Here is a 12,307-nt window from a genome sequence, read left to right as displayed (position 1 = left end):
TCTAATTTAATTAGAAGTTAGAATGATATTTTCAATACACACTTTTAGAAAAATAGAATTAAATAAAATATAATAATATTACTAATAAGATTAGTTAATTACATTTAGAATCTTTTAATACAAAAAAAATAGAATTTAGAAGTTTGTTAATTAATCATGACACATCAACAATTGAAAATATATAAAAAATTTAATGAAAATCTCTCTAAAGTCCCTTCTGAAGTTATAAAACTTGGTAGCTCAATAACTACATTAGACTTAAGTTTTAATGTTTTTACTGTTTGTTAAATTTATTTAGATTATAAAATATTAATTAATCTTTAAAGGAAATTCCTTCGTTAGATAAGTTTAAGTCATTAGCTAACTTAGTAATGAGTTCAAATAAAATATCTGTAATACCTCCTCATCTCTTTAAAATTACGTCATTAAAGAAACTTATTCTTTCACAAAATAATCTTTATGAACTTCCTTTAAATATTTCTATATTATCTAATCTTACTTGCTTAAATTTATCACAGAACAAGTTATCAAAAATTCCTCCATCTATTTCTTCACTTATTAATTTGAAAATATTTTCATTATCAACAAATAATCTTTCAACTCTTCCAAAAAGTCTTTCTCGTTTAACTTCTTTAACTAGTGTTTGTTATATTTTATCGTTGTGTATTAGAAAAAAAAAGAGATAGTTTTAATATTTACTTTTGGTAGTTTGAAATAGATCACAATAATCTTACTGATTTACCAGGATGTGTTTGCGAAATGAGTTCATTAGTGACACTAAATGTTAGTGGTAATGATATACAAAAATTCCCTATGGCTATAACTAAATTACAAGGATTAAAAACGTTAACTGCTCAATACATTAGATTAAAAGAACTTCCTAGCTTTTTTTCTAAATTCCCTTCATTAATCAATTTAGATTTGGACTGTAATCCTTTAACCTCAATGCAACTTAACTCAAGTAGCTCAATCAAAAATCTTACTTTAGGAGAAATAGTACTTAAATCTCTTTCTTTACAAAACTATTCTAAACTTTTCAGATTAAACATTCTTTCTGGTAATATCTCTGAACTAAATGAACTTCCTCGAATGAGCATTATGACTATTGAAAATATTCACTTAAATTCAATTCATTACTTCCCTGAAGTTAATGAAGTTTCTCTCGCAAATAATAATTTGATAAATATCCCACAACTCAACACTTCATTACATACTTTAAATATTAGAAATAATAAAATTGCTTCTCTTCCTTCATTATTCCCTTTTCAATTAACTCGTATTGATATATCTCAAAATTTAATTTCTTCGGTCCCCTTATTAAACACTGTTATTCGTACTTTATTACTGACTTCAAACAAAATTGTTGAATGGCCTAAATCAATGAAAGAATTAACGTGTCTTCGACATTTAGATTTATCAAACAATAAAATTCAATTTATTCCTAATGACTATATCTCAACCTTAGTTAACTTGGAACGTTTAATTCTTCACTTTAATTATTTATGCTTTTTACCTCCAGCAATTGGCTCATTAAGCAAACTTAAATTACTTGGATTAAGTCATAATAGATTAACTCAATTTCCTGTTTGTCTTGGGACTCAGTTAACTTCATTAATGATTTCATCTAACTCAATATCTGTAATACCAGATTATATACGTTCTTTAAGTTTGGTTGAAATAGATATCAGTTATAACCAATTAATAACACTTAGTCCATTATTATTGAACACAACCCTTAAAGATATTAATATCAGTTACAATCCTCTTCAAACTCTTCCTTCAAAAATAAATCAAATAAAATCTCATCGTATTAATATTTCAGGATATCCAGTAAGTAACATAGAGTTATTGAAAGAAAAACAAGGGGGTCCAATTATTGTTTTAACAGTTCAACGTGAGAATGGGATAATGACTTTACCAATTCAAAGTTATGATGAAATACCAGAACCTAGTGATTTGGTATGTAATCAAATTAGTCCTTGTCAAAACCAAATTGAATTTGGATTAGCTGAATGTAAGGGATGTCGTGATGAAATGCAAGATTTTATGTGTTTCTCTGAAAATTTTGTTCAAAAAGGTAATTATTTTACTGCTATTTGTGATGGTCACAGTGGTGTTGTTACTGCACAAACATGTGCTTCTCAAATTATGATGACTTTAGAGAATATTTTAAAATCAAATGAACAATATAGTATTAAAGATTCATTAATCCAAGCATTCACTTGTATTAACTCCAGCATAATAGAAAAGGGGTACAAAGATGGAACTACTTGTTTGTGTCTTGTTATTACAGAAAATATCTTTTATATTGCCAACATTGGTGATTGTCGTTGTTTATTAATTGGAGATGATTATTTTTTGCCTTTAACTGTGAGCCACAGACCGTCTAACAAAACTGAATACAAAAGAATAAGGGAAAATGGTGGGTTTGTTATTGGTAACAGAACAAATGGTGGCTTGGCAGTCTCAAGGTCTTTAGGAGATTCAGTTAATCAACCAATTATTTCACCCATTCCTGATGTCGTTGTTCGTCAAAAGAGTCCTACCGATAGATATTTAGTACTTGCTTGTGATGGTGTTTGGGATGTTATGAGTGATGAAAAAGTTTATTCAATTATTAAACAATACTCAAGATACCACCCAACCAAGACAGCAAACGTTATCAAAGACCTTTCACTTTGTTTTGGAAGTACCGATAATATTTCTTGTATCGTATGCAAACTTAATTAGCTAATTTCTTCTCATCACCTCAGCATCCTAAATACTACAAACAACTTAACAAAATATTTTCTATTTAGCTCTATAATTTCTTTGTCTTCATGAAAAAGTCTTTACTCTATCCTTACTCTTTCCTTTTTCAATAAAGACCAATTAATAACTTAGTAACAATACACAAACTGATTATAAGAGTGATACCAAAATCGGGTTAAAACTAAATTGAGTGTTAAAGGTAATGTTATTAACTAATAAGAAACTATGAAACAAACAGATGAACGAAGTTAACTTCTAACTAGAAAAAAATGAAATAATTACCTTGTTTGTTTTTCTATTCAAAAAAATTTATGTTAGAAAAAATGTTATTCATTTCGTTTTATATTAAAATCAGATTTTTGAAACGAAAAGAAAAAAAAAAGAATAAAGAGAAAAAAGGGAGAAAAAGAAAGAAGCAATATAAAAATAAGATAAATAACAAAATAAGAAAGAAATGTTTTTTTTGATAAGAAAGAAATAAGAACAAGAGAAAGTTTAAAGGAGAATAAGAAGAAGAAAATAAAACAAGTAAAAAAGATAAAGAATAAGAAAAGATAAAGAGATGAGAGAAATGAAGAAGTTAAAGAAGTGAAAGGAAACAAAAGAAGAAATAAAAGAAAGAAGAAAAGAGTAGATTTAATAAAGAGGTAAAATTGAAAGAAAAGGAATCAATTATGAATTACCTATATTTATGTTTTCATCATCTTGAGAAGTGAGCAAAAACCAGTTTCTTCAACATGCTTTATTTTATATGAAATAAAGTTTTTTTCAAACATGCTCGACTTAAATGGTTCCTCATTTAAGTTGCTGCCTGATTCATAAAGAGGTAAAATTGAAAGAATAAATAAAAAAAAAAGAAAAAGAAAAACTAGAAATAAAAGAAATGGGATATAATATAGAAATTCCAAAAGATGAACAAGGGAAATATGATATGAAGAAATTAAGAGAACATTTTATGAAAGGAGGAGGGATAAAAGAGAAATCGATTCATGAAATAAATGAAAGAATTCAAAGGATAGTTAAAGAAGAAAAGAATATAATTGAAATAAATGATAATGGACTTTTATTTGGAGATTATCATGGACAATATTTTGATTTTTTAACACAACTGGAAGATAAATATTGGGAGAAAAAAGAAGCAACAAAAATATATCTTGGAGATTATGTTGATAGAGGACAAATGAGTACAGAAATAATAATAACATTATTTTGTATGAAAATAAATAATCCTAAGAAAATAATAATTTTAAGAGGAAATCATGAAACAAGAATGATGACAGAAAGGATGGGATTTATGAAAGAATGTCAAAAGAAATATAATATTAATATATATTATGAATTTTGTGAAAGTTTTAATTATCTTCCACTTGGAGTAATTATTAAAAGAAAAATAGGGAAATTTTTTTGTTGTCATGGAGGAATTTCACCAGAAATTAATAAAATAGAAGAAATTAATGAAATTAATAGATTTTGTGAACCACCAAGTAAAGGAATAATTTGTGATTTATTATGGTCAGATCCTATTACAGAAGAATTTTTAAATGAACATTTAGATTTTAAAATGTATTATCAATCAATTGATTTTATTCCTAATATAGAAAGAAATTGTTCATATAAATATGGATATAAAGCAATTAATAAATTTCTTCAAGATAATCAATGTATTGCAATTATTAGAGGACATCAATGGGTTAATGATGGTGTTGAAATGCATTATTTTGGAAATAATCAATTAAATTTTCCACTTTGTTTTACAATTTTTGGTGCAACACATTATTCATTTAAAAATAAAGCAGCAGTTATGCTTATTACTGATACAAATATTGATATTAGTAAATATCCAATATCATTAGTTGATAATGATTATAATCCTACTATTGAATATGCTTTAAATTATTCATTAGATATTATAATGGAAAATATTAGTTCATTTATTAAACAATTTATTTATTTAACATTTACTACTGATGATATAGATGATAATTTAAATGATTTAAATGATAATGATGAAAATAATTTGAATGATGATTTTTGTATTTTTGATTGTCCTGAAAATGATGAATTATCTCATTCTTTTCTTCCACCAATTATATCTTCTCAATTTAATCCTACTCAAAATTTAATAAATCAAAGTTTTAATCAAATTAATCAATCTATTTCATCTCAAATTAATATTAATATTAATGATAATATTAATGATAATATTAATGATAATAAAATATTATTTAGATCATTTAATGGTAATGATATTAATAAATTAACTAACAACATTTTACATTCATCAATTGGTACACAACAACCATCAATTTGTTTGTTTTTCTTTATTTTATTTAAATCATTTTTTTTATTATAAATATTTATTCTTTAGATGAACAACATTTTGTTCAAAAAATTCGAGAAGAGTCTACTCCTTTAACATTAGATGAACTTCGTATTAAATTCCTTGAACTTCAAAATAAATCAAAGACTACTCTTATTTAATTTTTATCATTTCTTTTTTTTTTTTTGATATTCAATTCTTATTTTTTATATAAATAATAATTTTTATTTTATGAAATTAATGATAAAATATTTCAAATATTAATTTATTAAAAAGATATTTTATATAAACTTAAAAGTTAATAAATTAATGGAATATAATCAACAATATAATTATGATTATTTTCTTAAAGTCTCTATTATTGGTGATAGAGGTTCTGGAAAAACATGTCTTTGTGATCGAATTGTTAATAATCAATTTATTTCAAAATATCTCCCACCTATTGGAATTGATTATAAAACTAAATTTTATATTATTGATAATAAAATAATTAGAACTGCATTCTGGGAATTTTGTTATTCTAATAGGTATTGTCCTATTGGAGATGAATTAAAAGGTTCAACTTTATTATTACTCATTTTTGATATGAGTAATTCAGATTCTTTTCATTCATTAAAATACTATTATAAAAGAATTTCTCATCAATTTCTTCTTCCTCCTCCTATCTTTTGTATTGGAACTAAATCAGATCTTCCTTCTACTATAAGTGAACGTCAAATTCTTAAACAACTTAAAAAAATGAACTATCCTCCTTTATATTATTCTTCTTCTCTAACTGGTTCTGCTTGTAATTCTATCCATTCTGATATCATTACTATCTTATCTAATAAAATTAATGATATAATCAAACAACCTCCATCTCAAGATGATTCTTTTTCATTTCTATATCAATCAAATTCTCATTCTCATCCTTCTAAAAAATGCTGTTTATCTTAATTCAATTAATTTCTTTTTATTCTTTATTCTTATTATTTTATCTATTCTTATTTCCTTTCTTTAAAATCATTCTTTCATTTTATATTCTCTTCTTTATTCTTTATTATTCTTTCTTCTAAATATTCTATTCTTGTTTATTTATCAACTATATTCCTATAACTATTTATTGAATGTTTATTGAATGTTTATTGAATGTTTATTGAATGTTTATTGAATGTTTATTGAATGTTTATTGAATGTTTATTGAATGTTTAAATTGAAAACAAGAACTTAACAAATAAATAAAATATACAAAATGTAATTCAGAAAATATTAAAGAATAGAAAATATAAATATATCAAAAAAAAAAAAAAAAATTAATTCTATTCATAAAATTTTCTTTATAAAATGAAAATAAATTCAATTTGTAATATTTATCAATTGATATTACATTTCTTTTCTTTCTTTTCTTTCTTTTCTTCTTTTATTTCTTTTATTTCTTTTATTACATTTTCATTTTCTTCTTCTATTATTGAATAAAATAAAATATCTGTCATTGTTTTGAAATATTTATTATCTATATTTGATGTCTCAATATATTTTATTCTTCTTTTATTTGCTATTTCTTTAATAACTATTGAATTCCCTTCAATTTCTTTATCTTTTTTATTTCCAACTATAATTATATTTCCTTCTTCCATTTTTTTATTCTCTATATCTTCTTTGATCTTTTCTATATATTTTATTATGTCTTTATTCACTTCAATTTCTTTACTTAAATCAACAAATATACAAATTATATCACTTCTTCGATAATAAATTGGAACTATCCTTTCAAATATTTCTTGCCCTGGTGTATCCCACTATATCTTTTATTCTTTCTCTTCTTTCGTATTTCCTTTAACAAACTATTTCTACTTTAATCCTTCTTCTATCAAAATAAATACTCATTTCTGTATACACTGCACTCTGACTTGCTTTGTATTTCTCTTCTATTTCTTCACATTTATTCTTTCTAATCCATGTCGTTTTCCCACTACAACTTTTCCCTATCAAACTTATCTGATACTTCTTCCTTTCCATTCTTCTTTTTATCTTTCTTTTCTTTTCTTTTTATTCTTTTTCCTTTTTCCTTTTTTCTTTTTCCTTTTTTCTTTTATTTAATATTTTATTATATTATAGTTTACTATATGAAAATAATTTTAGATTTAATTATTCATCATCTAAAAATCAAAAGATTGTCTTGTAATTATTAGTTTGATTAGTGATAAAAAAAGGATTTTTAATAAAGTTAAAACAAACACCATTTTAATTATTCACAGATAAGTGTTAATCTTTTTTTGTTCCCATTATTTTTGAGGAAGATTTATATAGTTTTGATACAACCTTTTTTTTATTTATTTTCATAGTTTAAGTTATTTTATTTGTTGACAAAACATTAATAATCAATGTTAATCCATATCTTAGCCTAACACAGAACATTTAGTTATTTATTTGTATTACATTAAATAATCTTTTACTGCCCTCAATCTTATTGTAAAAGTAAACTAAATAAAAATGATAATAGACTTTGTATTTTTTACTCAAAATTTGGTACATAATCTTAATTTTAATGATAGTTTAATGATAATTTATTTATATGTTAATTCTTTTATTCAAATACTCATTTGTTATTCAAAAAACCTGTAAAAGTTCATTTTTTGAATCTTTTAGAAAAAAGGTTCAAAAATTGAATATTAAAAGATTCATTTTATGAATCTTCAGAAAAATCCTCCATTACTCTTAAATAGATTATTACAAATAGAAAAATAATAATATATACTATCATAACATGAGCTTTAAGAACATTCTTCTTGTCAAAAAACTCTCTTTTTCAAAAGAAAAAGAAAAAATTGATTATCCAAAAATATTCAGTTATTGAATGTTCCTTTTCATCAGTAATTTCAATAAACAAAAGTTTATTAAATTCAATTCTTTAACACATCTTATCTTTTTTTTGTTTTCAGTTAATATAAATAAATTTTTATTATTGTTCATTTAAAAAGAAAGAAAAAATTATAAACGATATCACAAACTGTCATTTAACACTTCTTTAAAAGGTTCAATTACTGAACATTTCATAATTTTATTTCTTCTTTGAATTAAGATAAATATTGTATTGTTAGGGGTTGAATTTTCTTTTCTTTACTTAATAATGAAGAGTATTTAAACTGAAAATTATATCTTATAAGTCAGAAAGTATGTCTGTTAAATCTATTGAACCTAAAGAGATTGAGTTAGAATGTGAAGACACTACTTCATCAGATGATGGAATATTTGAAACAGATGATGTTGTTAAATACGACAAAAGTCCAAATTCAATTGTTAAATTTTTTAGAATATTGTTCTTTAGAACCTCAATGCCTCAATTATTAAAAGGTAGAAAAGGAAATTTAAGAGTTTCTGACCTTTGTCCAATACCAAAAACTCTTATATTAGAAGATTATGAAACAGATTTAAAAGAACAATGGGAAAAAGAAGCTCTCTCAAAACATCCCAGTCTTTTCTTGGCTATTTTTAAGAAAGAATGGTATCACTTTTTATTTGCCTATATTCTTGTAACTATTTATGAACTATTTTCATTAGCATTTCCACTTGAAAGTCAGTATATTGTTAAATGGTTGAATAAAGAAGATCCACCAGCTTATATGGCTGCTGTTTTTATCTGTCTTGCTATTGTATTTCAGCTTATTGTTTGTTTCTCCCAGGAGTTTGGAAAGAAATGGATATTTGTTAGTGGGTTAAGAATAAGAAATGGTCTTATTGGTCTTATTTATGATAAAGCATTAAAATTAAATGCTTCTGGAATAGAAGAACCTGGAAGACTTGTTAATTTAATGGCAAATGATGCAGCTGTATTTGTAGGAAATATTGAATATTCAGTTTTTGGTTTAGCATCTCCAGTAATGTTTATTGTTCTATTTGTATTAATTTATATATATATGGGTAAATGGGTTTATGTTCCATTGATTGTATTTGTAGTATTCAATATTATCAACTTTGGATTTGGTTTCCTCAGTGGATTTCTCTATAATAAATTTGTATATATGAAGGATAAAAGAGTATCTTTTATGGGAGAGATTCTTCATAATATTAAGTTTATTAAATATAATAATTGGGAAAAACCAATGAAAAAAAGAATTTGGTGGTTGAGAATTGTAGAAGAAATCTGGCTTGTTCTTGTGGGATTTGTACGATCTTCTTTCTATACTATTACTATTGAAATAGGAGCTATTTTATCTTTATCAATGTTTGTTACTATGGTATTATCTGAAGCTGAACTACAACTAGCTAATGTAATTACAACAATATCTTTATTTAATTCAATCAGAATCCCAATTCGTACAGTTGGTATGGCTGCTACTTGTATATCTTCTATCAATGTTTCTCTAGGAAGAATTAAGAGATTCTTACTAAAACCAGAATTACAACCAATTCAAGTTGTTAATAAAGAATCAGAAAATGCAATAGAAATGACTGATGTCAATTATATTTTCCCTGATGGAGAAACTGCATTTGCTTGTGATGAACTTAAAATTAAAAAAGGAGAACTTGTATGTGTTTTAGGAAGTGTTGGAAGTGGAAAATCATCATTTTTATTATCACTTTTAAATGAATTAGAAAAGAAAAAAGGAGAATCTTATCTTAATGGTAAAATTACTTATTCATCTCAATCTGCTTGGTTAATGAATACAACTGTAAGAGAAAATATATGTTTCTTAGCTCCTTATAATAAAGAAAAATATAAACAAGCAATAAAAGATGCTTGTTTAACTTCTGATATTGATAATTTAGTTGGAGGAGATCAATATGTTGTTGCTGAAAAAGGATCTAATTTATCTGGAGGTCAGAGACAAAGAATTGCATTAGCTCGTTCATTATATAATGCACACGATATAATGCTTCTGGATGATCCTTTATCTGCTGTTGATTTCCATGTTGGAACTTATATATTTGAAAATGCAATTAAGAAGAGTCTTGAAGGAAAAACTAGAGTTATAGTAACTAATCAAACATACTTCATTGAGAAAGCAGATAGAATTCTTGTAATTGATGGTAATAAACTTGCATTTAATGGAAGTTTAGAAGAGTTAAAGAATAGTAATCTTGAAGCATCTCAATTTATTAAAACTCTTTCATCAAAAAAGAGTGAGAATAATGAAGAAAATGGTGAAGTTCTTTCTGGAGATAGTTACAACACTAAGACTAGAGAAGAAGGGAAAGAATTAGGAAGGGTTTCATTTAAAGTATACTGGGAATATATTAAGGCTGGTCTTGTATTCCTTGGTGCAGCATGTATTGTATTTTTGGCAGCTCGTATTGTTGCATTATACTTCTACAATAAGTTCTTAACTACATGGGGAAGATCTATCAGACCAAAACTTGGATTACCACAAGGAAACAGAGAAGAATTTAATAAGTTCTGTTATACATTTATTGCTGATTTCGTAGGAGTCTATCTAACTGAAATATTCATTATATTTTTCTGTATCACATCATCCCATAATATTCATAAAAAGATGGTTAAAAAAGTAATGAACGCTAAGTTAGGATTCTTCGATGTTACTCCAATGGGAAGAGTTCTTAATTACTTCTCAAGAGATTTCCAAAATATAGACTACACTTTAGCAACATATATTGAACCATTAATTGTTAATATTTCTACAATTGTTATTGTAGCTATTACTATTACTAAAGCAAGTATTTATTTGGTTATTTTAGTATTGGTAATAGCTGCAGTCTTTGTGGCATTTTATATATTTACTTCTAAACCAGTCATTGAAATGCAGAGACTTGAAGGAGTTTCAAGATCTCCTATCTTCGTTCATTTTGACCAAACTTTACTGGGATTATCAACAATAAGAATCTCTAATGGTCAAAGTGAATTCAAAAATAAGTTAATTGATAAAATTAAGAATAACACTATGGCATTTTACACTTGTAAGATGGCTAAATTATGGTACCTTCAAAGAATGGATTGGATTGGAGCATTTATTATAGTTGTAACAACCACTGTCATTTGTATTACTAAAATAAATAATGGAATGGACCCTTCTACAGCAGGTACTGCATTAACTAATCTTACTAATATCCCAAGTACAATCACAGTTCTTGGTATGGCTATTTTAGAAATAGAAACTCTCATGCAATCAACAGAAAGAATATTACAATTAAATAAATTAAGAAATGAAGAATCAGAAAGTGTGAAAGAGAATTATGAACAACCTCCAAATGAATGGCCTTCTAAAGGAGAAATCAAATTTGAAGATTATAAATTTAGATATAGAAGAGGATTGCCATTAGTTCTCAATGGAATAAATGCATTAATAGAAGATAAGGAAAAAATTGGTGTTGTTGGTAGAACTGGAAGTGGTAAATCAACATTAATGGCTGGGTTATTTAGAATTGAAGAACCAGCAGGTGGAAGAATTCTTGTTGATGGAATTGATATTACTAGAGTACCATTACATACATTGAGAAATAGAATGTGTATTTTACCTCAAGAAGCTACTATGTTTAGTGGTACAGTAAGAGAAAATCTTGACCCAACAAAACAAGCTTCAGATGAAGAAATGAAACGTGTTCTTAAGTTAGTAAATAGTGTAAATGAACTTGACGATGTTGTTTTGGAAAATGGTGATAACTTTTCTCTTGGACAACGTCAAATTATATGTTTAGCAAGAGCCTTATTGAAAAAGTCAAAGATTTTGATTATGGATGAAGCTACTGCCAATATTGATATTCAAACTGATAAAACAATTCAAGAAATGGTTAGAAAGAACTTCAATGAATGTACAGTAATTACTGTTGCACATCGATTACAAAGTATTATGGATGCTAATAAAGTGTTTGTATTTGATAAAGGGAAATTAGTAGAAAATGATTCTCCTTCTCATTTAATTGATAACGAAAATACTATCTTTAATCATCTTGTCCAACAATCAGGTTGTGCTGATGAACTAAAGAGAGTTGCTAAGAAAAAGACAACTATTTTTGGATCTAATTCTACTAAAAATACATTTAATGATCCAAATAAATCATCAGATAGTAGTGATGAATTAAAACCAGAACTTGAATTAAATTTACTTAACAACTCAAACAATGCAACACCCGTTCATTTTGAAGAAACAAATGATAGAAATGGAAGTGAACGTCATCTTCTTTCACCTGTTGTTGTTGCTTCAAATGAAAATGATTTGTCTTCTCCAAGTGAATCTTCTTCTTCACAATAAACTTAATTAAAATAGTTTTATTGAATATGTTTAATCTTTATTTTGAACA

At 25.4% G+C, this 12,307-nt stretch overlaps 5 protein-coding genes across 5 annotated transcripts, besides 20 other annotated features; 4 read left to right on the top strand and 1 right to left on the bottom strand.

Annotated features, from left to right (window-relative positions):
• Positions 1 to 13: part of a sequence feature (AT_rich) that runs on past the window's edge.
• A 35-nt stretch (positions 14 to 48) lies between these two features.
• Positions 49 to 131: a sequence feature (AT_rich).
• A 25-nt stretch (positions 132 to 156) lies between these two features.
• EDI_044150 (PH domain leucine-rich repeat-containing protein phosphatase, putative) lies at positions 157 to 2,730 on the top strand (the record flags this gene model as incomplete). The annotated part of the gene is made up of 3 exons (XM_001737716.1): positions 157 to 279; positions 327 to 641; positions 709 to 2,730. 3 exons carry the CDS (start codon positions 157 to 159, stop codon positions 2,728 to 2,730), a joined length of 2,460 nt encoding a protein of 819 aa, XP_001737768.1.
• Positions 175 to 195: a sequence feature (AT_rich).
• Positions 285 to 318: a sequence feature (AT_rich).
• Positions 2,731 to 3,118: 388 nt separating the features above from the next.
• Positions 3,119 to 3,206: a microsatellite.
• A 13-nt stretch (positions 3,207 to 3,219) lies between these two features.
• Positions 3,220 to 3,381: a microsatellite.
• Positions 3,382 to 3,412: 31 nt separating this feature from the next.
• Positions 3,413 to 3,572: a repeat region.
• Positions 3,573 to 3,586: 14 nt separating this feature from the next.
• Positions 3,587 to 3,635: a microsatellite.
• On the top strand, positions 3,635 to 5,232 carry EDI_044140 (serine/threonine protein phosphatase 2B catalytic subunit, putative; the record flags this gene model as incomplete). The annotated part of the gene is made up of 2 exons (XM_001737715.1): positions 3,635 to 5,060; positions 5,120 to 5,232. The coding sequence occupies 2 exons, from the start codon at positions 3,635 to 3,637 to the stop codon at positions 5,230 to 5,232; spliced, it is 1,539 nt and encodes a 512-aa protein (XP_001737767.1).
• Positions 4,064 to 4,087: a sequence feature (AT_rich).
• Positions 4,921 to 5,007: a microsatellite.
• Positions 5,072 to 5,113: a sequence feature (AT_rich).
• Positions 5,225 to 5,382: a sequence feature (AT_rich).
• Positions 5,381 to 6,007, top strand: EDI_044130 (uncharacterized protein; the record flags this gene model as incomplete). The annotated part of the gene is made up of 1 exon (XM_001737714.1): positions 5,381 to 6,007. One exon carries the CDS (start codon positions 5,381 to 5,383, stop codon positions 6,005 to 6,007), a length of 627 nt encoding a protein of 208 aa, XP_001737766.1.
• Positions 5,523 to 5,564: a sequence feature (AT_rich).
• Positions 5,998 to 6,147: a microsatellite.
• A 135-nt stretch (positions 6,148 to 6,282) lies between these two features.
• Positions 6,283 to 6,424: a sequence feature (AT_rich).
• On the bottom strand, positions 6,424 to 7,069 carry EDI_044120 (GTP-binding protein YPT6, putative; the record flags this gene model as incomplete). Its single annotated transcript, XM_001737713.1, has 2 exons — positions 6,424 to 6,849; positions 6,896 to 7,069. 2 exons carry the CDS (start codon positions 7,067 to 7,069, stop codon positions 6,424 to 6,426), a joined length of 600 nt encoding a protein of 199 aa, XP_001737765.1.
• Positions 6,439 to 6,509: a microsatellite.
• Positions 7,059 to 7,148: a microsatellite.
• Positions 7,149 to 7,203: a sequence feature (AT_rich).
• Positions 7,204 to 7,992: 789 nt separating this feature from the next.
• Positions 7,993 to 8,048: a sequence feature (AT_rich).
• Positions 8,049 to 8,226: 178 nt separating this feature from the next.
• EDI_044110 (multidrug resistance-associated protein, putative) lies at positions 8,227 to 12,258 on the top strand (the record flags this gene model as incomplete). Its single annotated transcript, XM_001737712.1, has 1 exon — positions 8,227 to 12,258. The coding sequence occupies one exon, from the start codon at positions 8,227 to 8,229 to the stop codon at positions 12,256 to 12,258; it is 4,032 nt and encodes a 1,343-aa protein (XP_001737764.1).
• Positions 9,113 to 9,142: a sequence feature (AT_rich).
• Positions 12,259 to 12,307: the final 49 nt, after the last annotated feature.

The sequence above is a fragment of the Entamoeba dispar genome, genomic scaffold (genome assembly GCF_000209125.1).
Source record: "Entamoeba dispar SAW760 scf_1105229460813 genomic scaffold, whole genome shotgun sequence".
In the NCBI taxonomy this organism is placed as follows: Eukaryota; Evosea; order Mastigamoebida; family Endamoebidae; genus Entamoeba; species Entamoeba dispar.
This window is presented reverse-complemented; position numbering and strand designations above follow the sequence as displayed.